Here is a 27,025-nt window from a genome sequence, read left to right as displayed (position 1 = left end):
AACGGATTTTTATTTGCGACATGATACAACAGTGTATCCCTCGATGTCCCATCATCTTTCTCTTCTTCTTCGACGGTGTTATCGCGGTAGTATCGAAATCGTTATGCCAATGTAGAAGAAACGATTTATCTTGCGCGCAACCGTGAAACATCCATCAGTGGCCTGCGTATACACGTCGCTGAACGCATACCTATTAACATAAAGGCAGTACATATATTGTACCGCGGTCATGGCATTAATTTCATCTTACTATTCGGTTTGCATCGGCGACCGCGATATCTAGCGATCGTGAACCGTCAACCGGACGGAGCACGGTAGCACATCAGCTTCTCTCTCCTTATCGTCGATCGTGCCCCTCGAACGTAGCAGCATCCTCTACAGTCTTGCGTAGATATAAATCTTTGATTACCAACAGGAAGATCCAGTAAAACGGAGCCTCGCTATGTATCGGTTCGCATTTATGCGTCTTCTCTTCCTACACCCCTCGTTCTCCACTCCGCTCTGCCCTTTTTATCCGTTGCCAGTCAGCCCCCCCCCCCCCCACCGACGGGAAGATAAGTTGACTCTTTGAAGAGCCGGTACTCGATTCTTTCTTTCGACGATAATACTGTTCGACTATTGCCCTTTGCAAAGGGACGAAAGACTACCTTTCCACCTCGTTATTGATTTCAAATTATCGCAACGTTACGCGCAGCACGAGTACACCTCTGACATGTAGACACTGTCTTGTTTCTTTATGTTCTCTTTTGTTTTGGTTCTTTCTCTTAAAGGGAAGAAATAACGTTTAATGTTTAACGATTTTTCGAAAAATTGTTCGCCACTAACCCATGGTATACTGGTAGAAAATAATTGATCAACGGGTCGTGAAGTTATGTGTGCATGAAATATTAACAGCGGAAGAAACGGAAGGGAGAAAGACAGAGTGCGAAATGAGAAACAATACGAAGCGAATTTCCGAGTATCTGGTGAAAGACGATTATCATTCGTCTTGCGACAGTTCGAGAGTGGCTGATCAGCCATTTCGGCGCAGGCCGTGATAATCGATTTGCGAGGAATTATTTCAGGTACGTTCCTGGTTTCGATGAGAAATCATGAAAGCGTCGCAGCGGTGCAAACTCTGCGAGCAAATAAGAGACCAACGTCAGATTAATTCCATGGAACTTGTTACATCGTTAAGCAGAGTAATAAGTAGTCTGGCCTGAAATTCAATTTACCGACGACAATTATACGTCCCCCGTAGGCTAATTGCCATCAATTAATTTGTGATTCGTCATTCTTTTAATTACCTCGTAACGTTTATACTCTTCTTCGAATCGCGTTGTCGTAACTCTTTTCGACGATCAAGATAACTTTTCTAAATCTTTATCCGTCTCACTATTCGCACTGGACAGAAACAAAAAATAAGATCCAATTGCTGTTAGAAATGCACTTTCCAGTAATGTAAAGTTTATTCCTGTAAAAATAGAAACTAAAATACATACAAAAGATTATATTTTATTTCTTTTGTCATGAATCGGAGCGTATCCCAAGCTACCTTACACGTTCGATAGAAGTTCTCGCTTTAAAGACACTTGGCTTGGTGTCCTCCAATCTCCATTTATTTCGTATGCCACGTTCGTTGGAAAGAGTATTCGTACGTATCAGCACTTTTAATTACGGTATCCTCGATCGATTCGATTCGACGTGCAGTTTGAGCGATAAGAAGCCATTTTACTACGAACGGCGATCGTTACGTTTTCCAGATTACACGTCGAAGGGAATTCTCTTTGATCGGAGAGACCCTACAAGTCTGATTACTCATTCGTCACTTTGCGACCTTGCACCATCGTTTCTGTCGTCGACGACATTGTGAGCTGTTCAGCTGCTCGCGCCTCTCTTCATCCCGGAGAAGTTTTGTGCGGCTGCGAAGGACCTGTCAAATCCGAACCATTAATAACTTTTTCCATCGGCATTGTTACCATTGTGGATACGAAACTGATAATAGATTTCTCGTCGCTTTCGACGTTTCCTTTCTACGATTACTTTACTACGGTCGCTCTCAACTTGCTCATCTCATAATCTCACTGCCCTTTTCGCACGAGACAAATCGTGTAATCGGATTTCATCTGTTTTCGAGAGCAAGAAGGAAAGGCTCGCATACGCCTTCTTTCTCAAATCCTCGAAGTTGTCCGAAGCGCCGGAACGCACGTGCACGTGGCTGTGCATTAGTGTGTGTAAGCGGAGGGTCAGTTTCCTCCGGACACCGGTCCACCGTTTGGTAACACTGCACCAAACTTTCCTTTCTACTTCCTGTTCTTAACCCTCTGGTTCCAGTGTTCTTCCGCTAGGGAAGTACAACTAATATAACGCAAAGGAGTTGCTTTACTTAGGGAAACGCGCGAAAAAGAGAAGAAAAAGCGACGTATGCAAAGCAGCGGGACCGACCTTGAAGGAAACCGAAGTTGGACAATAAATTTTCATGCGACGCCGGCAGCCACGACTCGCGGGGGCTAAAGGGGACGAAACCTGGTGTAACTTTCGAGCACGTTGATTATAATTGTGATTTATGCCGGTTTTCTGCTTCTCCTTCGCTCTTTTGCCGCATCTCTCTCCTTCCGAAGATATCCTGTTGTCTCTGTCTCTGTTTCATCGTCTATTTCTCCTCGTTCGCCATCCCTATGCAAGGGTGCGGTCGACGTTCAACGATAGAGCACGCATTAGGGTGGTATTAGTAGTCGCTGTATTGTTCCAAATCAGCGCAGAACGATGGGAAAATTGAGCTGTCCCTCTCAAGTCGCAGCTGTGCTCGATTGTCGTGAAGTCAAAATACGACGATGCGCCTTGATTCGGTTAGAAATAACTTAACGATCAGTATCGAGAATACTTTGAACTTTCTAGGAACAGTTCGTGTACTATTCAATATCGACAACACCGGAAGTCATGTAACGAAGTAGAAGAATGCAGTTTGGAATAGACTTACCCGTCCTGTATTCCCAAAACTATTCCAATTCCGTACTCGAAGAATGTTGGGAGTGTATAGTCTGCGATTCGCGTGTCGTACTTTTAAACTAAACGATACCGTAGCTAATCATCGATTCTACATACGCACATCGTATCCGTCCGTAAATTGAATCCCAGACACGAAGAGCCAGTGGAAGACAAACTCGGCAGAAAAGTTGCCCGAGCAACAACACGGAAGCGAGAATAAGTCTCTGAATTCCACGCGGGTTTTCAGGGAACTCCTGGGTTAGAAATGCTTCACGACGATCCCCATAAATCTACCAAACGTACTTGTACGCTCCGTGATGCATTTCTTCCGCGCGATATACATCGTATCCTCCTTTAAATCATCCCGATAAGACGACACGGTGTTCTCGAGCTCTCACTGTGTACGCAACTAGACACATTCTCCCTGTCGTGGAATCAATGAAGCAAGGTTCTCGAGCGATCGGTTCCGATATTGATGTTCGAATTATCCACGCTCAGAATTTTGCATCTTTTGCGACGGTAATTCGTAATCTTCGGTCACATTATACCGACACCGTAGTCACCGAGAGGCATTAAAGAGGATGAAGCAAGGCGCGTGACATAGATTTGGATAAAATTGTCGTACGTGGATTCCATCGTGTAGACGTACCCACTCGAACCTGGATTAAAGCTACGGAATTATAGAATTAGAATCGGTGATCGCGATATCCTTTTATCGTGCGCCACCACTGCCGCCGCGCCGCCACGGTTCTCCGTTTTTCGAGGGGACGAGGTTTTTTGTTTCCCAACGAATGAACGAACGAATAGAGAAAAGGAGCGAGGGAAAAAAGCCAGCCACACAGGGAGAGACGAATGCCACCGCGGCATCGCTATCGAAAGCAGGGGGGTAGAGCGGGCCCTGAGAAATAAATCCGCTCATGCTCGACGTACACGCGCCGTTCACTATTACGTACACCCCGTGGGATTTCCATAATTTGAATCGTAATAGTATTCGGGCGCCAATTGCAATCCTCGAATTTATGCAGTCCACCTCCAACCCAGCTATCTGTCCGCGACGCCCCTTGAGGGAGAACTCGACGCAAGATCGAATATCGACGGGTACACGTATGTTTTATCGCATCGTGATCTTTAAACTCTTTCGTGTAGATATCACTGACAAAGCGAGCAAGTCGACGTTGAAGAAAAGTCAGATACTGGCCAGACTTTGATGTTGATCGAACCGTTGTATGAATGAAATAAATCATATTCTTACAAGTAACGAGAAGATTAAGTTTAGAAGTTTGCAGTATAGAACCGCATCTCGCATTTCAACCAACACGCTATCCCGGGATTTATTGAATTCTCGCAAAGCTGAAAACGACACCACGGCTAATTTTCATGAACAAATTCACTGTTGAACGTTGAAGCAACGGGGGACGCGCCCACGCTTTTACATTAATTCATGGAACTCGCGTAGCCGCTTTAAAAGCATAGGCTAAAATCAATATCGCCTCTACTACGGGATAGACTTTTAATCAAGCCAGAAACCGTAATCGCAGCTTGGTCTTTTGCTTTTTATTTCTTTCCATACGAAGAGCTGGCTGCGACATAAGGGATCATTTTTCCAGGAATTCGCGAGCTGGTCATAGCATTTAAAATTGAAATTTACGTGCCAGTAACGTTCCGCGTACATTGTTGTTACGTGAAAATGGAAAAATGCAAGTTCAAGTCCCCTACTACATACACCCAATATGAAAGAATTATCGATCGCACTATGTACGACATTGGACCGATGACAATCTGAATGTAGGCCGTGCTCGTGAACCGTGCACCAGTTTCAAATTCCACCTTACCTAGGTACGGATGCATAGTTCACGACAGGTAGAGGCACGTAAGCTAGCTACTCACGCGTATGCATGGAGACAGGGAGTGCCGTGAAAGCGACCTAGCTCATCGATGCACATAATGAGCCAGTGTCCAGCTAGCAGAACGAGTTAATTAATCCTCCAGAGACGGCTGGGCACATGCTGTACGCGTCGCTCGATAATTACTCGCGCAAGTGCACTCACACTTGCAGTCGTCAAGTTCCTATTCCTCCGCGCTATTTCCTTCGGTGGCGTGCTAACCCAACCACCTGCCATGCCGATCCACGAACCGGCAAACGAGACACAAACAGAAAATTGATACTCTACATACATACTATTATATATGCTTTACCGTCATATTGTTTATTGCGATATTTATAAGCGATATTGGAGTCCTTTTCATGATCCGTTTCAGAAGCATTTCGAAAGTGTAGATAAGATTTTGAAATACATTCTGCAGAAATGTAACTAACGGGCCATTTATTGCAATTATTGCTCGGAAATCTGAATAAAAGATTCGTCTATTCATTCGTTTACTTATCACGCATCGTTGTACACGCTTATATTAGAGCGATGAGGAGTATAGCGAACCGAGAGAAAAATTCCAATTTCCATTAGACTATCTACCAACCGATCCGTTGCAGCTTGACCAGTCGCAGATCTGTACTGTCTTTTTACCGATAGCGTCATCGTTGGGATTCCGAACTTCGTACACGCCTTCCGATAGTACGACTACATATCATTGTCATTCAACACCTGATCTAACCCCGGCTAGCTCCCAACTAGCAAAGAAAATACCAGCCCTGAGCAGATCTACTCAGTCCTAATCAGTTCTAATCAGAGTAGATGTAACCTAGCTCGGACAGTCGTTTCTGACCAGACCTAACCAATCCTAATCTGTCCTCACCAGTGTAGAATTCACCTAATCCGATCAGGACTGGACATGAGTTATTTTTGGCCAAACCTAACCAATCCTAATCAGTCGTAACCAGCGTAGAACTCACTCAGACCGGCCAGGACTGGGCAGGGGTCGTTTTTGACCAGATCTAACCAATCTTAACCAATCCTAACCAGGTAGATTCTTTTGAAAACTTTTTGTTAGTTGTGCACCTTTGCACTTTCGTTTATCGTTTCATCGTAATCTTGCTTCTTCGACCAACGATCGTTGGTCACAGAAGATCTTTATTAACAATGAGTGAGACCTTAATTAACAATCGTATCACTCTTAGCCGGGTAATACAATTATTAATTAAAAACTAAATAATATTAGGAAATTGGCTGCGATCCGCTTCGCGTAGGTTATCGATAACTTCTTTACCAGATCGAAAATCGTAATATCCGTTATATTTAGTTTTGATTCTCATAGCTAGTAGCGCTGCAGTCTTATTCCATTCTGAATCGATAATGCTGGACTCGATACCGAAATGGTAAAAAGATTGTAGAGTATCGTCACAGACGAAGTATACGAGTAGACCTTTCATCACTTTCACCTTATGGACTTTCGCGGCCCAATCTGACTGCTATACCGACCTGAAAATTCGGAGGAGAAACTATTCACCGAATTAATATTAATAGGCAAACAGCTGTAGTGTTGCGTAAATACATGTGAGTTGACTATGGAAGAGATTAAAATTCATTTCTGAATCTGTTGGTAACGTTGCGAATTACACGAAAACTATAAATCTAAATTCGTTTATTATATCAAGAAACAATTCTAAATTCGCAGCCATTAGCTCGGTGTCACCCACGAAGAATAACTTTTCTATCGTGGGTGACACCGATTACCAGGTCTCACCACGAGGAGGTTGCTGCGAGTGGAGACCCGAAGAGAGATAGATGGAATCAAAGTTCCATCGATCTCCCTTTTACATCCTTAGAAACTAGATTAGCCATGCCAAGTAATTATTTTGTTTAAAAAGGGATGAAGCTAAATTGTTGGAGACGCGACGCGACGCGATGCTGAACCGTGCAGCAGATCTTCGGATCGAATCAACACTACCCTTGGTAAATTGATTTCTATTTCTAGAAATCGATCTATCATTGGCAGGCGACTAGATCTTTCGGACAAACTGGACGGCCGATCACATGTTTCGTTCGACGAAACAGTGGTGACCGAAGCAAGAAACGAGATAACGAGTCGAGAGAAGCTACTTGTTAAATAATTACTTGGCATACGCAGATACACTAGAGACTTAAAATTAACGTCGAAGCTCAAGTCTAGTCAACTTGAAGCTAAAATTCGGACGATAGAAGGAAACAAAGTTCCTTGTACCAAGCAATTATCTGGTTAAAAAGAGGGATGAAGCTAAATCGTGGGATACGCGACGCGACGCGACGCAATGCTGTACCGTGCAGCGGATCCGAGGATCGAACCTACTGCCCTTGCTAACTCGATCTCAACAAGAAAACAGAGAACTGCAACTCCGAATCGAGGTCTCCATTTCTCCAACGCAACCCGCCGGGAGCCCGAAGGACCCGACTTAGGTTGTCTGACAAAAGAGAGAGTACCTGAGACAGAGTCGACTTCCGCTGGAAGGTATGCGTTTCCGCAGAATACGGAAACTCCACACCTTCCAGCGAAGTGCCGTTTTCCCTCAATCAAGCTTACCAAGGGAAGGCGATTAGATCTTTCAGACCCGATACACGGCCGATCACATGTTTCAATCGATGAAACAGCGGTGACCGAAGCTAGGAACGAGGGAACGAGAGAACGAGAAGCTACTTATTGAATAATTGCTTGGTAGGACGCGAAAATATGTACAATAAAGAAATCTTCGACGTTAATTTTAAGATTCGCGACGAAGCTTATGTCTAATTAACTTGGAATTAAAAGTCCCCCGGTGGTTGTGCCGTACTCCCTCGATGTCCTTGCGATTAATCTAAATTTAAACTGAAATCAAAACTAATATTTATATTAATGAGATATGGAAGGAAATTTAAGCTGAAACATAAAAATAAAAATCTTATATTAATCAGAGTCATCGAAACAAATATGGTATATGCATCGACACCATGTTATACATATCAAAACGAACATTCGTAATAATGAAAGAAATTTGGATCGAGACACCAAGTTGAATCAACCCCAAACAATCAAACGAAATGGAAGAATCAAAATAATAAATATAATAATGAAAGAAACTTGGATTGAGACACCAAGTTGAATCAACCCCAAACAATCAAACGAAATGGAAGAATGAAACAAAGTACCTCCGTAGAATATTACGAGAATTCGAGCAAGAACGTAAAAATAGAAATTCATGAAATTCTATAGAAACAAATATAGTATATGATTGAACATACATTATTATACCCTGCAATATTATACATGTCAAAGCAATCACATAAATTCGAAAAAGAAGGTAAAAGTAGAAACAAAGAAAAGGAACATTCATAATAACCAAATAAAATCAGATAGATAAATAAACAAATGAAAATAATGAAATATAAATAGGTGGAGTAGACTTACTACTTGTTGTCAGTAGGATAGGATAGTTACCACATAGGATGGTTACCACTGGGCCAGCTGTAAAATAAGAAAATATTCAAATTATAGCAACATCAGTTAGGCAAGTAGAGCAAAATCAGTTCATTGAAGCGAAATTGGTATCAAACGAGAGAATAGAAGAGGGGAGAGAATTTTTGAACAGTTCTTACCGTTGGTCATCACGGTCCGGCACTGGTCAGTAGTGGTCAGTAGTGGTCAGTAGTCGGATCTGCACTGGTCAGTAGTGGTCAGTTCTGGTCAGTTCTGGTCAGCCCTGGTCAGTCCTGGTCACTCCTGGTCCCCCCAGTGGTCAGCACTCCACGAATGGCCTGACTTCGGCCCGCGAGACCCGATCCCCCTGGATGCTCCAGGGGTACTGAAGAATTTGTCCAGCGATAGTCTTCGAGTGGGGAAGTCGAAGAGTGGGGAGACAATGTCAACGTGAAGAGTTAAGAACCGCTTGGTCTAAAGAACAATACTATTTCAATTGGTCCCACCTCTTAACCATTTCTGGATCTTCACTGGACCGCTGACCTTGATGTCCACCTCACTGTTGACCACCAGTGACCATAGGTTAGTCATTGATCATCGACCCATTAAAACCATTACGAAGATTAAAGCTTTCTTACGAGGATCGCCTTACAATTTGATGCATGATCTTCTTAACATTTTGTTCCACTTTGGAAGTGTGTATCTCATGTTATAAGACACTCGTGGTACAGCGATAGCGTTCATCCCACTAACGATAGGTCTATTCTTTACCTCGTTTATGTGTAATATGTAAATGTATATTGCTTCGTTGGTCAGTTTGGTCTTTAATATCTTGTGAAACGTATAAATTAAATATGGTAAAACGATCCGTATCACGAAATTGAGGTTTGATTTTTGTAAGTAAAACATAATTTAAAACGCGTATAATTGATAAAGGGCTTACGAACGCGTGTCACGATAACGAAGAAGCTATTTAACGTATCAATAACTGGTCAACTTAAGACACAAGTGCAGTAAATTATAAATATTATACATAACATTTATGTTATTCTAAGTTTTTCTGCAGATAACATTTTTTTCAAAATATTTCGGGTATAAACATCATATTCACGGTAATTACTTTCATAACGTGTTTTATTATAAGAAAAAAATTATACATTTTGTACATTTAATAAAATTTAATTTTCCTAAGAAAATATATTGAAACATACATAATTAGTACCTTTTATTTTATGATTGGAATATTTTCATAATGAAGTAATATAAACATGACTAGAATAAAATAAAATAATATAAATATGATTAGTTTACTATTGAACTTCTATGACACTGCACTAGCATTTGTGTGCAATAAGCTCTATTTATTTTAGGAAAACAGAATTCATTCGGAGTAGCTGAATACATTTGTATTGAAAAATCTCATATATACTATTAAGTAATATTGGAAAAGGAACTTTGCTATTTCTTTCAGAACTTTGTTAAACATATAAAATTCATAACACGTTCTCTAATAACATGCAAATATTTTTGCAAGTTTAAATTTTATTTATTTGCTTATGATTTTTTTATATAGCTTTTGCAAGGCACCATTAAGTGTTCATTTAAAATATGTAGACATTAACAATGGCCGCTTATTAGGAAAATTATTGTTTTAGAAATTATTTGATAATAAATTAGGCGACGTTCAAAATCATAATTTCGTTACTGCTAAAGTGTTGACTAGTCTTAATAGATTTATGGCCAAACACCATTAATAATAAGTATACTTAAATATATTCACGAAACGAGTATATTTTCGTTTCGTTTCGTTGTAAAGATATTCATTAATCTTATTTGGTATAACTGGACAATGAGTAATTCTACAAACAAACGCAGCTGTTAAACAAACGTACAAAAGAACATTAAACATTTATACGCGGTAAACTAGATACAATTGAATCTAATTTTACAACTTGCACCTTAGATGTTAACACTTCAGGTGATTCTACATCATAGGAGGACCAATAAGTTATTAATTCTGGGAATCCGTCTTCGCTAAGAGAATCAATTTCAATTGAACTAAAATAAGCACGCGAATTCACATTTGGTTGACAATCTGTACCCTGACACAATTGAGTGATATCACTTTGACTTGTTTCCATACGTACATCTGTATAATTTACAAAAACTATTAATACCCTCTCTATTAATCTTCTTTCTGTAATACCAGATACTGTCTTTGTATATTCAGGTATTGAGTCAACCCATTGCCAAAATTTAATTGCAAAACCAATAGTATAAGGTTCTTCAGGCATATATAAGAAGGCTGGTTTTGACACAAAAGAATTAGGACTAACATGATCCCAAATTGTTACTGACTGGTTCCCAAATTTTTGTAACGTTAAATTTACGCTAGCTTTGCAAAATTCTCCAGGGCATGTCCCTTCATTTTCTATAGATACATAATGATACGGTATAGGCCTCCAAGTATAGTTTTCATCATCGAGTTTTAATGTTTTAAACAAATGAAATGTTGATTTCATTACAAGTTGCTTATGTGTTTCTGATAATTTCATGGCATGAACTAATTCTAGAAAAGTCATAGTTCTAATCACACCTGCAAACAAATGAAATAATTTATTAAAATTTTTTAAATAATTTTTCAATTAGTTTGTAGTTCGAAAACGTGATACTTACTTTCCCTGTTATTGTCATAGCAGGCATAAGATATAGTATTATTAAAAACAAGGTTGTATATATCTATTGATAAACAATTTCCAGGCGAGTAACGTCCTAAAAGATGACCACTTCTTCCAGATAAAAGAACAAGATTAGACGTGTTTTTCATTGTTACTTCTACACTTAAGAAATCGTTAACTTCATCTGAATCAATATCTGATAAAATCACAGGTAGTTTATTAAACGTATGGATTTTTGAACTCCAATGTATAGTGCCTGCAATAGGTTCAATACTAGCCAAGAGGCCTTGATCACCAGCAACTATACAATCTGGTTTTCCAGATCGATCTGTATCAACTGAAATACAGTCAATTTCAGTAGGTGGTCTTTCTAAACGAACCAGCCACAGCGGCAAACCACTATTTCCTTGCATCGATATAATTCCTCCTCCTTTCGCTGATATTTGTCTTTGATCTTTATTTGTATCGTTCCCTTTGAATCGCTGCCCGCGAACGAGAAATATAAGATTTGATGGATTTCCGCGAATAATAGAAATAGGACCATGTAATTCTAAAAACATTTAAATACTTTTGTTACCAAAATACATGAATCATTAAATATTTTTGACTTAAATTATATATTTTAACAAACTTACCCATTCCTCGTAAAGTCTTATCCCATGATATTGGTGATTGAGGTTCCATGATTGAAGGACATACTACTGAATTGTCACAAGGTAGAACATACAGAAATATAATTATTGTTACAACGCATAACAATATGGAAGTAACTAAACAAAATCGTCGAAGAAGAGACATATCACGTCGTTTCCATAAATCATTTTGTTCATTTCCTTCAACTACCATTATGGGTATATCATCCCTGTAATATTTAAGCATATCTTGTCCATTTTTCATTCGATTTGCCACATTTTTTGTTTCATCTAATGGATAATAGGCTCCATTCTCATGAATTGTTGTTGTTTCCTATAATTTTTTAATTTATAATGTATCATTAACATTTTTCCTTATTTAACAATTATATTGCTTTTATTAATGTAACACTAATATAATTATGACTATTACCAAAAAAGAAGTATACATACGAAACTACGGGCTTACTTTTAAATGTCCTTTATTCCGCATCTATTTTTTATTAATCGTAGATTACTAAAAAGAAGAATTTCTTGCAAATTCAACTTACTGTTAGTGTATCATCAGTACGTCCCTTAGGGGCTTCATTTTGTTGAGCCAAACAATCTTCTTCGTCTTCGGTATCCGTGTTGCTTATACTTTGTGGCAAAGGTGTGTAACCTTTTCCACCATGATGATCAGTCGACATATCAAGTAAAATTTATATAAAACACCGCGAATTTGAGACACTCAACCGAATGTTTATATACGTACGTACATATAACTCATTATCGTAAAATAGTCGACGGCAAAATTTAATAGAGAGTGAATACAGTCAAAATCAAAGAATCGCGTTACGGAATACCAACAATTGTTCAATGTAACTACACATGCACTGTGCTCGTATGCATATATACGTGCAATAATTGTATAATAATAAAAACAGGTCGGTGTGTAATTTATAGTATTTCCTATTAATTTGAATGTAAAATTTGTTTACTAAAGATTCAAGTTAAAAAAGTCTCCATAACGATTTAGGGTAGAAGAAATACCTAGAGCGTGATAAGTTTTCGTTTAGGTAAGATTTGTCGCGATATTTTTGTTCTGCGGTGGAGTTTCCTAAAAGAGGTAATAATATTCTTTCAACCTACATTAAATATATGGATTTTAAATTCGCGTTTTTAATGTTATTTTTAATGATTTAGACTTTTCAAAAAATTAAATACTGAAGAATAATAAAGTAGAAAAATAGTATATACAGGGTGTTCGGCCACACCTGGGAAAAATTTTAATGGGGGATTCTAGAGCATAGATGCTAGATTGCGCACCGAGTGCACTACTCAACTATGCCATATCACGCATACGTGACCTCGTAGAGTTCGGAAAGTCGACAAAGGCAAACTGACACATGCTCTCTTTCTCGATTCTTCGAAGCTACCCGAAGTAATTTCGAACCGCCTCGTGGGAGTCGAGAGAGCCGCCCAAGTTTGTTGTGGAATAGTTCGTTATTTTCAACAATAGATGGCGCTTATTTTTCGACCTCAAACCCTCTGGTGTTAAAACGCCCAAGTTTGTCGTGGAATAGTTCGTTACCTTTAAAGATAGATGGCGCTTATTTCTCGACCTCAAACCCTCTGGTGCTAAAACGCCTAAGTTTGTCGTGGAATAGTTCATATCGTCCACGCTAGATGGATTTCTCGACAAACTTGGGCGTTTTAGCACCAGAGGGTTTGAGGTCGGGAATTAAGCTCCATCTATCGTTGAAAGTAACGAACTATTCCACGACAAACTTGGGCGTTTTAGCACCAGAGGGTTTGAAAAAGAGTTCATGTGTCAGTCTGCTTTGTCGACTTTCCGAAACACTACAAGCTCACGTATGTACATACGCGTGATATGTCATCTCTGGTATAAACTAGAGATGCCAGACGAAACGCCGAGTGCACCATTGATATGTCGCCTTTTGCTGATCTCTGTCAGCGTGTGCTTGTCTCTGCTGAACTTTCCTGGCCTCTGCCGAACGCTACTGACCACTGCAGGTATTTCTGATAATATATAATGATTAATACTTACTACTGCATGCTCCTACAAGTCTCTGCTTGCCTTTGCAGATTTCTGCTTGCCTGTGCATGCCTCTGCTCGTCTCTGCTGACCGTTGCTGACCACCTCTGATGCTTCTGACAACATATAACTCTTACTACTTGCTACTATTCGCTCCTGGTGATCTCTGCTTGCCACTGCATGCCTCTGCTTGTCTCTGCTGACCATTGCTGACCACCTCTGATGCTTCTGACAACATATAACTCTTACTACTTGCTACTATTCGCCCCTGGTGATCTCTGCTTGCCACTGCTGGCCTCTGCTGACCACCGCTTATATTTCTGGCAACGTACAACGATTACGACTGGCTACTGTCAGCCTCTCCCAGCCTCTGCTGACCTCTGCTGACCACCCCTGATGCTTCTGGCAACGTATAACGATTACAACTTGCTACTGCTTGCCCCTGCTAGTCTCTGCATGCCTCTGCATCCCTCTGCTGACCTCTGCTGGCCCCTGCTGACCACGCTGACCTTTGTTAACACTTCTAACATGATGTACATGTATCAAAACTTTGTATAATGTAAGTCTATGACAATAAATGATATAATTTCAAAGAATTCTATGTGTTTTCATCACTTTTACCTTTCTTTTCCTCTCCCCATTATTCCCTTAGTTATAAGAAACCGTGTCTCTACTTAAAACTGGAATTTCAAAGTGCCCAGAGCGTTTTCTGAAATGGCGGTGACCTTGACCCACTTTCGAAACTGGGTCAAGGCCATTCGGATTCTCGAAGCAACCGAAAATTTTCTAAAGTTCAGATGGCCTTGACCCACTTTCGAAATTGGGTCAAGGCCATTCGGATTCTCGAAGCGACCGAAAATTTTCTAAAGTTCGGATGGCCTTGACCCACTTTCGAAATTAGGTCAAGGCCATTCGGATTCTCAAAGCGGCCGAAATTTTTCTAAAGTTTAGATGGCCTTGACCCACTTTCGAAATTGGGTCAAGGCCATTTGGATTTTCGAAGCGGCCGGAATTTTTCTGAGATTCGAATGGCCTTGACCCACTTTCGAAATTGGGTCAAGGCCAAATCCGGATTCTCAAACTGCCTGGAATTTTTCTAAGATTCGAATGGCCTTGACCCACTTTCGAAACTGGGCCAAGGTCAAGGTCAAATTCGGATTTCCAAAGTTCTCGGAACATTTCTAAAATGCTGGTGAACTTGCGAAGAAGGTGGTACGCATCTTATAGGTAAGGGAATGATTTGGAGAGGAAAAGGACGGTAAAAAATGATGAGAACACATTGAATACTTTGAAATTATATCATTTATTGTCATAGATTTACATTATACAAAACTTTAATACATATAAACATATTATATTATATTATATCATGTCAGAAGTTGTCAGCAACGGTCAGCAGTGGTCAGCGATGGTCAGCTGATGTCGGGAGATGTTAGCAGAGGCCAGCTTAGGTCGGGAGATGCTGGCAGAGGTCAGCAGAGGGTGGCAGTAGCCAGTAGTAATCGTTGTACGTTGCCAAAAATAGAAGCGGTGGTCAGCAGTGGTCAGCAGCGGTCAGCAGAGGCCAACGGAGGCCAGCAGAGGTATGCAGAGGCAAGTAGAGTCCAGCAGGGACAAGCAGTAACAAGTAGTAATCGTTATACGTTGTCGGAAGCATCAGGGGTGGTCAGCTGTGGTCAGCAGAGACTAGCCGTGGCCAGCGGAGGCTGGCAGACGTCAGTAGTAATCGTTATACGTTGTCAGAAGTAACAGGAGTAGTCATTAGCGGTCAGCAGAGTCCAGCGGAGGCAGGCAAAAGTCAGTAGTAATCGTTACACGTTGTCCGAAATATAAGCAGTGGTCAGCAGAGGCCAGCAGAGGCTGGGAGAGGCTAACAGTAGCCAGTCGTAATCGTTATGCGTTGTTAGAAGTAACAGGAGTGGTCAGCAGCGATCAACAGAGGCCAGCGGAGGCTGGCAGACAGTAGTAATCGTTATACGTTGTCAGAAATATAAGCGGTGGTCAGCAGCGGTCAGTAGAGGCTGAGAGAGACTAACAGTAGCCAGTCGTAATCGTTATACGTTGCCAGAAATTCCAGGAGTGGTCAACAGCGGTCAGCAGAGGCCAGTGGAGACCTGTTGACGGGAGGTCGGATATTAGTTGTTCAAGAGCGAGAAGGGAAGTGTGAGCCTTTCTTTCTCGACTCCCACGAGGCGGTCCAAAATTACTTTAGGTAGCTTCGGAGAATCGAGAATGAGTGCACGTATCAGTTTGCCTTTGTCAACTTTCCGAAACTCTGTGAGGTCAAGTACGCGTGATATGGCATAGGTGAGTAGTGCACCCGGTGCTCAATATGACATCTCTGTTCTATAGGCCAAAATAAGACGAAAATCAAGAATACCAATTTGTTGATGGAGGCTTCGTTAAAAAGTTATTTACGTTTAAAGTTCCGCCCGTATTTAATTTTTTTCTCGAAAATACGCAAGATTTCAGGGATATGTCTATTCACCAAAAATGATTGTAATTGACCCCCGCAATCGAAAATAATTTTTCCAAAACTATTTGAAATATTCTTTTTCCGTCGAAAAATTTCACACCTCGAATTTTTTTCTAGAAAGTGGGTACAATAGGGAGTTTCTGCAAAAATTATTTAATAAACATATGAAAATATATATTTAAAGTTTCTATTGTATGTATACTTCCATTAAGTTGGAGCCAACACTGTATTGCAAATATTCAAATAGTTCAAATTTGAATAATCAATTCATTGTTTATTGAGTCTCAGGTTTCCATATTTAAAAATAAACATTAGGTTGGACTTGATTGATAAATAAAATATCAATATACCAAGTATAATATTCACAAGAATTTTCTTTATTTCCTTTTACTATACAAATATATACCATATATTAGCAATTGATTCATCTTCAGTTGCAATAATATATTTGTTATTTCGCAAGGTTTTCATCTAAACATATGTACTTTATTGTTTTCTATTAAATAAATATACATACATTTACCTATTTGTATATACATATAAGTTACTTCACATTATATTTCCAACATTGAAACATTTCTTATAATATATAAGCATCTGATGATAAAATACAAATATTTAATTTAAAACTAAATACATTATATAATTTGTTCATAAATCATATGTGAATTTATTCTATGAAACATATAAAATTTCAATTGGAAACGTAACGTAATCGCACAAAAATACTATTAGTTGTGCCATGTTGACATTTTCCAGACAATCATATAACATACTTTTAAACATTTGCTTACCTCTATAAACAATTGGCACAATTTTAAATAAAACTATGGAATAACTTGGAACACAATATTTTACAATAACATTTTTCAATATTTTAACAGCAATCAAATATCTTAATTCTTGAAGTAAATCTCAAAATTGTTTTATTTTTCCATTTTTTATATATGACGAGACAAATAGTTGTGATGAGCTACGTAAACAAAATTAAAAATATTACAATAAAAAGGTAACTACCGTGGAAAACAGTTACATTTCCATTTCATAAAAGGTTTAATAATTTCCTTATTTTTATTCGTAACAAAATGTCTTATAATAAAATTAAAAGCAAGCAGAAGTTACCTTCTTTCGTCTTATTATCTTTATAGATTCATGTATACAATGAAAACATAGTAATGTTCAGTGTCATGATGTACAGTAACATCTACCTGTTAAACAGATAAATACTATGATTTTTAATAAAATAAAAATACCGTAATTTACTTCTATTTATCACAATGTTGTATTTTGTTAGATCTGGAATATGTTTTCTCAAAGAAAAAGTTAATCTGGAAATTAATACCAACAAAGAAATGTGAATATTGACATGACACTGATTATACGAAAAATGTTAAAATTCATTTAGTTGATTTTTGTTAACAACATTAAATAGTACATACTAATATTAAGTAGATTAATAAATACACAATGTGTAAACTATTGACAGTAATCTATGGAAACACTCTCTACGTGAAAATTAATATTATACAATTCATAATACTCTGTCAAAAAATATAGAGGTTTACTGATTCTTTTAAATAAAACTAAATGTTAAATGTTATTTTCTATCTAAAACTATATGCATAAAATAGATTTTATGAAACATTCATTTCTATTATTATGAATCTTAAATGCATAATTCCAGTTTAAAAATATATTGAGATCTGATTAATGTAAGTAAATACATCTGATTTGAAGTAAACACTATGAAATTTATTTTCATTGATAAATTTAGTAGTATGTTGTAATTGGTCAAAAAAAGAAAACGAATATTTATGAATAATTGGAAGTCTTTTTTTTTTTATAACGCACAGTACCTTTAACATTCTTTGGTTTAATTGATAGAAAAGAAACGCTTAGTCGAATTTCTATCATCATCACAGTTTAGTACAAACTTTTGCTCAATAAAAAATGGACTGTTTGTTACGGAATGCAAAAAAAATTGCAAATGTTGCATGGCATGTTCCTTAATTTTCTAATTACAAAATAAACTTTACCGTCATAATTTAATTTAACATATAGTTGATTAATATTGTTAATGCTGTTTGTATAAATATACATTGTACACAATATTCGGACAGATGTTATAGATGACAACAAGCAGTTTTTCCTAACTTTTCCTGCTACTTAAAAGTAAATCCTTATTATTCATCATTTTAATAGATGCTGGGACATCAATCAGATATTTAACAAACCCCTGTTTTGTAAAGAATCCTTTAATGTTTGAAATAACTGTAACTGCTGTTCTGGTTTTAAGCTAAACACCTATATTACATAAAATAGATATATGTACAAAATCAAAGAAAATAATTTTGTATTATGGCATATAATGTGTAACAAATTTGTGGTTAAATTCCAGGAAAGTGAATTTAACACTTTTGAGATTTGAGATTAGAATGTCAAAATATGTAAAGAATATGCGATTTTATTTAAAAATTTCTGATGTTTTACCTGTTGTAAAAGTTTTTGAGGTGATGCAGTTTGAATAAATGAAGAAATATAGACATTTACAAATGTTGCCATCAAATATTGACAATCAAATCTGTCCATGATTCCTCCATGACCAGGAATAACATCTCCAAAATCCTATATTGATTATATAAAATGATGCATATTGTTATTTATTATATAAATTGTATACAAAATAAAGAAATTACCTTAATTTTGAAAGCTCTCTTAAAACCACTGGCAAAGAAGCCTCCAAATGGTCCAATTACAGAACTAAATACTGACATTGATAATGAATGGAGTAAAAATGGATACAGAGTTAAAGTAGACTTTCCACTAATCTGTAAAATATAGTATAACATTAAATTCTTTATTACATACTTTCATCATATGCAAACAGCATTTCTAAATTTATAAATGTGTTACCATTTTCCATGTAAATCGCAAGCTATTGGGCAAATTATACTCTTGAGGTTGAAATAAAGTGGATGGTTCACAATCCATAGTCATTCGTCCTAAAGCCTCACTGTATTCAATAGGACAGACAAAGTAGCGGTAATGGCACATGAAATATGATACCTAAAATGTGTTTTCTCTTAGAATTTTTTGTTTATGAAAGTGCAATTCTATTCGATAATTAATTTAAAAATTAAAACATAACATTACCAATAAGCCAAGTATAACTGTTGAAATACCACCACCTATAAAACCTTCCCAAGTTTTTTTAGGTGACAATTTAATTAAAGGTGTTTTACCAAAGAAGAAACCAAACATATATGCCATTACGTCATTTATTATTATCATACTAACTGGAACAATAAACCTAAACCAAAATAAATATATATTACCATAAAATAATTGTTAGAAAATATTAATATATGTAAATAATTGTCATACCAGATCAAACCTTCAAAAATATTTTTGATTATAAGATAACTTTGTGTTACAACAATAAGTAGAGCAACGTGTGTCCAAGCAAATAGGGAAAATTGCTTCATATAATATTTCTTTACAAGTGATAGTACAAACCATACAAAACCAACAATGTAAAGACAAAATGAAATAAAACGATGGTATGTAACAAGTACACGTAAATATTCCTGTAAAGAAAAAAAGTTCAGTATTTGGAGAAGATTATCTTAACACAAGTAGTCAATATTTATTTTCAAAACTACCAAGTTTTAATAAACTGTTATTATCAAGATAGTGGATTACTGAAAAAATGTTAAAAAAAAATTGTGGTTTTGATATTTGACTAAAGAAATACCATTTCATATGTACTAATCTAATAGAAACCTCATAAAGTAAAACTGGAAGCCATATAGAGTATATAAAGGTACTTGGAGAGGCTTTGTTCATTGATTTTATGTCAGTACTGCATATAGGTATATTCATACAAATACATATATTTTATAAGTCAATTTAATCATTTAATAATACAATAAGATATATTAAAAATTTCTTGTATTGATTTACTTAGATTAAAACTATGTATATGTACTTACTGTTCGATTAATCACTACGGCAAAATAATCCATTAAATTTTCCCCATAAAAGAAATAATTTGAAGTAATTAAGAAATACCATGACAAAGATCTAAACCATGGAGAACCATGAATTCTATAGACAGCATATCCAATGTTAATAATTTCTTGAAAACATTTTACTTGTACGATCAGTGTCTGTTAAAAACATAAAAAACTATATGATATTGTTTTATAATTTTTTGTATATACATACATATTGTGAAATTAATATACAAAACATACTGTAGCCATCAGTGCTAGTGGTCCAATGTAAATAATACCGCAAAATCCAGCAATCATAAACAAGGTAAATATACTTCTAATTACCCAGTTCTTCCAGCTACAATACATTAAAAATCTTTTATATTTAGGAATTTAGATCAAAATTTTAAAATTCTTTTTAATATTTTAAACAATTCCTATTGTTAATTTATGAAACTGTACCGATCGGGTAAGCCAGAGAGAGCTGAATCCAAAATGTGTGGGGTATGATCTGTTCCTTGTGGCAAGGTTTTAATCAAATTTTCAACTTCCAACTTTGCTTCATCTTCAGATTCAACATCTTCTTTCTATATAATACATTATTGAAATTGTTCATCTGTACAACTATAGTAAATATAATTTTATCTTCAGGGAAATCTATATTTTATACCTTTTAATTAAATAAAATTAAGATCATAAATTATATTATTGGATTTATAAAAGTGTAAAAAATTTTATATAATAGTTGTATAAAAATTATCATATAGCTTTTAATTTTCAGGTATAAGACATATTCTTATAGGAGAATCATCCCAATGTTTTGCAAGCATTTTAACTAGTTTTATCAGGGGTCAAATGACACACTGATACTGAACCATTATTGAAACTTGGAATATTTACAAAATGTTGCGATAATTCTTTCATAAAGATAGAGCTTATACCTGAAAATTTCAATAGCAAAAACTGTATGACACAGGACTGTGAAAGCATCAAATCTAAAATTATTATTGTTATAAAATATGTTATTATCATAATAAAGAAGTAAACAATGACTTAAAATAAGACCAAATCAAATAAGGATATTATGCATAAATATTTATACAGTTAATATTCCCTTAATAATGTAACTATAGATAGAGGTAATAAATACTTCATGTCAATACTACCAATTAATAAATTAAAATCAATTCATACTATATAAAACTTAATCTTGAATATATATTGGCATAAAAAAATATGAGATAGAATATATATGCATGTATTATTCCTATTCTTATGTTGTAAAAATAATATTAGTAGTATAGCGGCGATCGTAAGGGTATAGTTTAGTATCTGTCACAGCCATCATCCAATTTACTTAATATGAATACTGTGGAAGACAAAGGTCAACTAGTATCTAATTTAATCTAATGATCGCAATAGACGTCAATTTACTGAAAAAACTGTTGTTTGGTTGAATGAAGACTTTTATAAATAGAAAATGTTTATTTACCTTATCGTCACTGTCAATTGTCCTTTTCCGAATCTCCGACATTTTTACTTAATGATTTCCGACACTTATATTCGTACGAGAACTTAAAATAAAAAATAGTACTGTGACCACCGATTCGTATGAATTAATTGCATATTTACATGTTTAAGTAGATAATTGAACGGAACGGACGTGACAGACACCTATCATATTTGCGCAACACAAACTGACAGGTTAGCGCAGGGTATGGATGGTATAATCATCGTACATGTTCGGTGTACCTCGAGACTTTACGGAAAATCAATGACAAAAAAAGACTAAATGAAAACTAATGTTTCGTTCACAATACTCTTCAAAAGGTATGTTCACAGTATTTACGCAGCAAGGAAAAGAGACCACACAAATGATTATTGATACACTTAAGACGAGGTACTAGAGGTATACAAAATCACGTTGATAGGAATCAAATCCCAAATAGATACGTACAAAATGCTATTTTATGTAGATCTACCATACACTCTTGGCCAGGACATAGCAGACCAATAAGATGATCTGACTATCGTGATCATACAGTTATTACATCATTTGCGTCACATGGGATCTCTTACCAGGCACGAATTAAGAGGAAAGTTAAGGGTAGCTTATTTATTGCAACATGTGACATTGCGCTTAACGTCCTAACTGTGCTAGTATATTTTTAAAATGTCTCGGACATCCTGCATTTGTTTGATACAAGTTCTACAATATTAATTATTTAAACATCCAGTTTAAATCCCTGTCTCACCCGTAACTGAAACGTGCGGGTGCTCACCAAGATTGGTTTTTAATTTTTCGTTAACGTTGGATTTGGTTGGATGCATTATTATTTTCGCCGTCGACGGATCGCGTGTCGCGCGTGCGCGAAAAAGATGGTAGATCGACAACATTGTTTCAAAGATCAACAGATCTCGGTGATTTGGTTACTTTGCATGGCATAAATTAATATTCTCGACTATATATTAAAACTAAAAATTAAAAGATAGTGATAACAATTCAAAACGAAAATAAATATTTTGTAAAGTTATTAAAAATTATTTTACAATTAAAATTAAAGCGAATAAATGTTAGTATTTCGGGCAAATTGTCATCAAGAAATATAAACATCAATAATACAATATGACATTACCTGGTATTGGAGTATTTGGTACAGGAAGTATTGTCAGAATTATTATTCCTTTCCTGAGGGAAAAAGGTTTTAGAATTGAAGCTATTTGGGGACGTACATTAGCAGAAGTATCAGAAGTTGCAACTGATCTTGAAATACCATTTCATACTAGTCAAATAGATGATGTACTCCTTAGGAAAGATGTTGATTTGATTTTCATTATGTGCTCTCCTAGCTTGCATGCACAAATTGCAGTAAAAGCATTAGGAATAGGAAAACATGTTGTATGTGATAAACCTGCTGGTTTGAGCCAAAGTGAAGCATTAAAAATGGTAGGAGCTGCACAATATTATCCTTCCTTGATAAGTATTGTCAATCACAGCTTAAGATTCCTACCTGCATTTGTCCATATGAAAAAAGCTCTAGAAGAAGGATATTTGAATGGTCTGGTAACTGTCATAGAAGTTAGAGTACATATGGGTAGTTTATTGCATAATGGTTAGTATTTTTCAACCATTTTAAGATTATTCCAATATATAATTTTAAATATTTTTACAGGATACGATTGGTTGTGCGATGATACAATGGGAGGAGGAATTTTAGCATTAGTAGGAAGTCATGTAATAGACTTAATTTTTCATTTAATGGGTCAACGTGCATCAAGAGTGCATGCAGTAGTTCGTACTTTCACTCAAACTACAAACCATATAAATGGAATAAGACATGTTACTTCACCAGATTTTTGTAGTTTTCAAATGGAATTGAGTGGTGGTACTTTGGTAACAACAACTTTAAGCAATCATTTACAAGGTCAGCTTTCCCAAGAGGTATTAATATGCGGAGGCGGTAACCATCTCCTAGCGCGTGGTGGAGATTTGTATGGTTATCGCAAAGGACAAGAAGAAATGTTATACCATGATACAGATGATCTACAAGACGTATCATTTCCTATTACTGAATCTATTCCAAGACCATATGTCAAAGGACTAAGAAATATGATTGCTGCACTGAGAGAAGCATTTCAATCTGTTGAAGATAAAAAAGGTTGGATAAAAGAGCCAGTATTTTCAGCATCAACTTTTGAAGATGGTTTATATGTACAAGCTGTTATTGATGCATTACGACAAAGTAACAAACGACGAGAATGGGTGAAAGTTAATATTTTAACAGAAGAACCAGACCCAAATCCTTTATTGAGTGCAGCTGTTAGAGCTACAGCTATATCAATATAAAGTAAATGCAATGTAAAGATTGTTTTTATACTAAATGAAAATGACATATTAACGTACAACATGTAATTATTAATTACAAATCTTATCAACAAGGCAGCTCTAAATATAAATTAATATGTATGTTAAGTTTAGATTTTAACTTTTTATTTCACTTCATATACAAAAGATACACGGATTATATTGTAAATATGTGTATAAATATGTATACTACACTTGAGAAAGTTTTTTTATATGTTTTCATTCATGTAGGAGATAGTATTTGTAATGGTATAATGTTATCTAATATTGATATTAACAATAAACTAGATAAATCATGATAATAAGTTAATGAAAGTATTTTTATTTATACGTTTGCTTAGTCTGAGCAATATAAAATAAATTTTATTGTAAATAAAATTGTGATTATGGAGAAAGAATTGTTTATTCTTTAAGATTACCTGATCTTACATTTCTTGATTTTGATTTGCGAATGGCTCATATAACGACTCCTTCATTCAATTTCGAAACTATTCTCAAAGCAGGACTTATTAGTTATTTGCTTTAATTCCATATATTTTCGTTTTAACGTATCTGGATCAGCTAAAAATAATTGCCAAAGCACGTTCTTTTCTCGTTCAAAACTTACGTCGTTTTTCTGCAAAAAGGGATTCTAATTATTATATAAAAAATAATGTTTTCTGTTTGTATATATGTTACATTTGTTTCAATTTACCAAAAGTTCTTTCATTTGATTTCTTGCTTTCGTTAAATCTGCTTGTACCTTTTGTAAATTATCAACTGCTTTATTGTAACATGTTTCAACTTCATAGGAAACTGGTTTAAGAGTGTGCGTTGCTGCCGTTTGTGTTTCGTTTGCATTTAGATTCATTTCATTTTCCCTAAATTATAACACTTTAATACTTACGATATTCACGCGAGAATGTATTTTCGTTATGAAAAAAGTAAAACTTACGATGTTTCTAATTTATGAATTTTGGCATTTAAGTATGTTTTGAATATAAATTCTTTCTTGATTTTATTTTCATCTATAAGTTCATTGTACCTATTTAACGCAGAATTTAATTCAGGCGTATTGTCGCCATTGTATATCATAGAAACTAAAAGATTGTTAAATGAATTGTGTGTTTTTGATGAAGATGACATGACTGCAGAATACTCATGTTGTTGTTGCTGCATACTTTCCTACAGAAAAGAAATACAATTATGTTATAAATATTAACTTAAGCAATTAACGAATAGTGCTTTTTATATTTCATTACTAACACATCTTGTAGAAGACAGTAAATACTCTGTTGTTAGATAGTGGCAAGCATCAGCTACAAATTCAGAAATGATTTTAAGTCGGTGATATTGCATTTGCATTAACATATTTAACAAATCAACGCGTACGTGTCCACATTCACGCGCGAGAAATTGAAAATTTTCAAGCTTCTCTAAACAAATAGTTTTTTGTTTCAGTTTCAATTGAGCGTTTTGTTTCAAAATTTTTATTATTTCTAATTCTGCAAATTGTTGTACAACTTCTATTAATTGGTGGTCTTGCAACAGAAGAACATTTTCTTTTAAGTAATCTCTCTTCCTGGTTAATTCTGAAATTTCTGTCCTAATTTTAACATAAAACAAAAATATTTATACAATAGCTTTATATAAACAATTTGTTGTATATTAATAATGTTTAAATACCTCATTTGAGAATGCCTTGGTACTTTTACATTTCCCAAATTGTATATATCCTGCACATACTGTAACATTGCATTGTTTGATTCTTGTTGTGTTTTCGCTGTAATTTCTTCCATCTTTGCATTAGTAATGCTATAAAATGAAGTACAAACTCTTGTAAATTATTGTATATAATACATGTCCCACTTAATTATAATTATAAAAAATTAAGTACTATGTTTTGCACTGCATCAATTCTTGTAATTTTTCGTTATCTATATGTTTTTCTTTACTCTCATTAACAAGAGAAACATAATCAGAATCTTTCTCCTGATCTCCATTATTTACATTCCCAAATTGCCGTTTTTCGTGAACATCTAAATAGTATTTATATAGTTCTACCTTCTTAATGAAAAGCTCCAATGGCATTTGGGTCCATAGTATTGGTATTCCTTTCTATGAATAAAATATTTATATTGTCACAAACTAAAGAAATTTACTTGAAATTACCCACATTTTCAGCTGCATCTCCATATACATTTAATAGACATTCAATTTCTTTAAAAAACTGACGATTATTTGAATCCAACTCTTGAAGAATTATAGAACAATCATCATAAGCTTTATCTGCTTCAATATGTTTCTTCTCCAATAATGCTTGCTCTTTCTCTATATCTTCATCCAATTTAGTCTTTAATTTTCTATAAAAACATTCCATTTGTTAATAATAATGACAAATAAATGTAAATGAAAATATTCAGAAGAATTTACTTCAAGTTTTGAATTCCATTTTGTAATGTATGAATGTAATTTTCATCTTCCTTATATGCATGTTTAATTGTTTTGAATTCTAGAAACAAGTCACTTATATCCATGTCGTCAAAAGAAATAATTTTTAATAAATCAGGGCAATCCCTAGTAGCTTCTTCCAATGCATTATCTAATTCAGGTCCTTCCAACCATTCGTTTGTTTCTTGTAATTTGTTTTTTCTAAAATATCACACCATGAAAATTGTATAAATCATCAAATAATTATTTTCGTTTATTCAACAGATAAAATATTAATTTAATATTCCTAGAGTACTCAAATAATATGAAACGTTAAAGTAAATGTAATCGTAGCATTAAGATATTATTTTTATTTATCGATACGTAATAAATAAACGTTTATTACATTTGAACTTCCTCGTTTGAAATAACGTTTGCGCGATTCACATTTTTGCAGAACCACTCTAAAAATGGTTGCACCAAAGGTTCGTTACAAATTTCATCTAATATCTCCGGTGTAATAGCATTCGAAATTTCAGGACGTAAACTTTGAATTTTATTGTAAAGGATATTACCCGAGATGTTCATGTTTTGATAGAAACTTTCAAACTTAAGAGTGTACACAATATGGCAAATCCCCTCT

The 27,025-nt window shown here is 35.4% G+C and overlaps 4 protein-coding genes across 9 annotated transcripts; 1 reads left to right on the top strand and 3 right to left on the bottom strand.

Moving 5' to 3' along the window:
• Positions 1 to 9,416: 9,416 nt before the first annotated feature.
• On the bottom strand, positions 9,417 to 12,489 carry LOC143351520 (uncharacterized). 2 transcript variants are annotated; one of them, XM_076783096.1, is made up of 4 exons: positions 12,151 to 12,489; positions 11,603 to 11,933; positions 10,966 to 11,517; positions 9,417 to 10,885 (listed from the first exon to the last, which is right to left on the bottom strand). In XM_076783096.1, exons 1-4 carry the CDS (start codon positions 12,286 to 12,288, stop codon positions 10,191 to 10,193), a joined length of 1,716 nt encoding a protein of 571 aa, XP_076639211.1. In that variant the 5' UTR covers positions 12,289 to 12,489; the 3' UTR covers positions 9,417 to 10,190. The 2 variants fall into 2 exon arrangements, with proteins under 2 accessions (XP_076639211.1, XP_076639212.1); XM_076783097.1 differs by having other exon boundaries at positions 12,069 to 12,203.
• Positions 12,490 to 16,471: 3,982 nt separating this feature from the next.
• Cds (CDP-diacylglycerol synthase) lies at positions 16,472 to 21,845 on the bottom strand. Of its 2 annotated transcripts, none has more exons than XM_076783664.1 (10): positions 21,601 to 21,845; positions 20,571 to 20,732; positions 20,370 to 20,466; positions 20,106 to 20,282; positions 19,498 to 19,700; positions 19,267 to 19,423; positions 19,027 to 19,179; positions 18,810 to 18,941; positions 18,604 to 18,738; positions 16,472 to 18,417 (listed from the first exon to the last, which is right to left on the bottom strand). In XM_076783664.1, the coding sequence occupies exons 3-10, from the start codon at positions 20,424 to 20,426 to the stop codon at positions 18,331 to 18,333; spliced, it is 1,101 nt and encodes a 366-aa protein (XP_076639779.1). In that variant the 5' UTR covers positions 20,427 to 20,466; positions 20,571 to 20,732; positions 21,601 to 21,845; the 3' UTR covers positions 16,472 to 18,330. The 2 variants fall into 2 exon arrangements, with proteins under 2 accessions (XP_076639779.1, XP_076639778.1); XM_076783663.1 differs by having other exon boundaries at positions 20,571 to 20,695.
• LOC143351771 (glucose-fructose oxidoreductase domain-containing protein 1) lies at positions 21,819 to 24,241 on the top strand. 2 transcript variants are annotated; one of them, XM_076783666.1, is made up of 3 exons: positions 21,819 to 21,938; positions 22,085 to 23,221; positions 23,282 to 24,241. In XM_076783666.1, exons 2-3 carry the CDS (start codon positions 22,735 to 22,737, stop codon positions 23,953 to 23,955), a joined length of 1,161 nt encoding a protein of 386 aa, XP_076639781.1. In that variant the 5' UTR covers positions 21,819 to 21,938; positions 22,085 to 22,734; the 3' UTR covers positions 23,956 to 24,241. The 2 variants fall into 2 exon arrangements, with proteins under 2 accessions (XP_076639781.1, XP_076639780.1); XM_076783665.1 differs by having other exon boundaries at positions 21,862 to 22,017.
• LOC143351766 (uncharacterized) lies at positions 24,099 to 27,012 on the bottom strand. Of its 3 annotated transcripts, XM_076783649.1 has the most exons (10): positions 26,958 to 27,006; positions 26,789 to 26,846; positions 26,386 to 26,604; positions 26,129 to 26,315; positions 25,850 to 26,070; positions 25,639 to 25,767; positions 25,219 to 25,558; positions 24,908 to 25,137; positions 24,668 to 24,833; positions 24,099 to 24,589 (listed from the first exon to the last, which is right to left on the bottom strand). In XM_076783649.1, exons 1-10 carry the CDS (start codon positions 26,968 to 26,970, stop codon positions 24,446 to 24,448), a joined length of 1,707 nt encoding a protein of 568 aa, XP_076639764.1. In that variant the 5' UTR covers positions 26,971 to 27,006; the 3' UTR covers positions 24,099 to 24,445. The 3 variants fall into 3 exon arrangements, with proteins under 3 accessions (XP_076639764.1, XP_076639765.1, XP_076639762.1); XM_076783650.1 differs by lacking the exon at positions 26,789 to 26,846 and having other exon boundaries at positions 26,958 to 27,012; XM_076783647.1 differs by having other exon boundaries at positions 26,789 to 27,006.
• Between the last annotated feature and the right edge of the window lie 13 nt (positions 27,013 to 27,025).

The sequence above is a fragment of the Colletes latitarsis genome, chromosome 2 (genome assembly GCF_051014445.1).
Source record: "Colletes latitarsis isolate SP2378_abdomen chromosome 2, iyColLati1, whole genome shotgun sequence".
NCBI lineage: Eukaryota > Metazoa > Arthropoda > Insecta > Hymenoptera > Colletidae > Colletes > Colletes latitarsis.
Note: the sequence above shows the minus strand (reverse complement) of the source record. Positions and strands in the feature narration are given on the sequence as shown.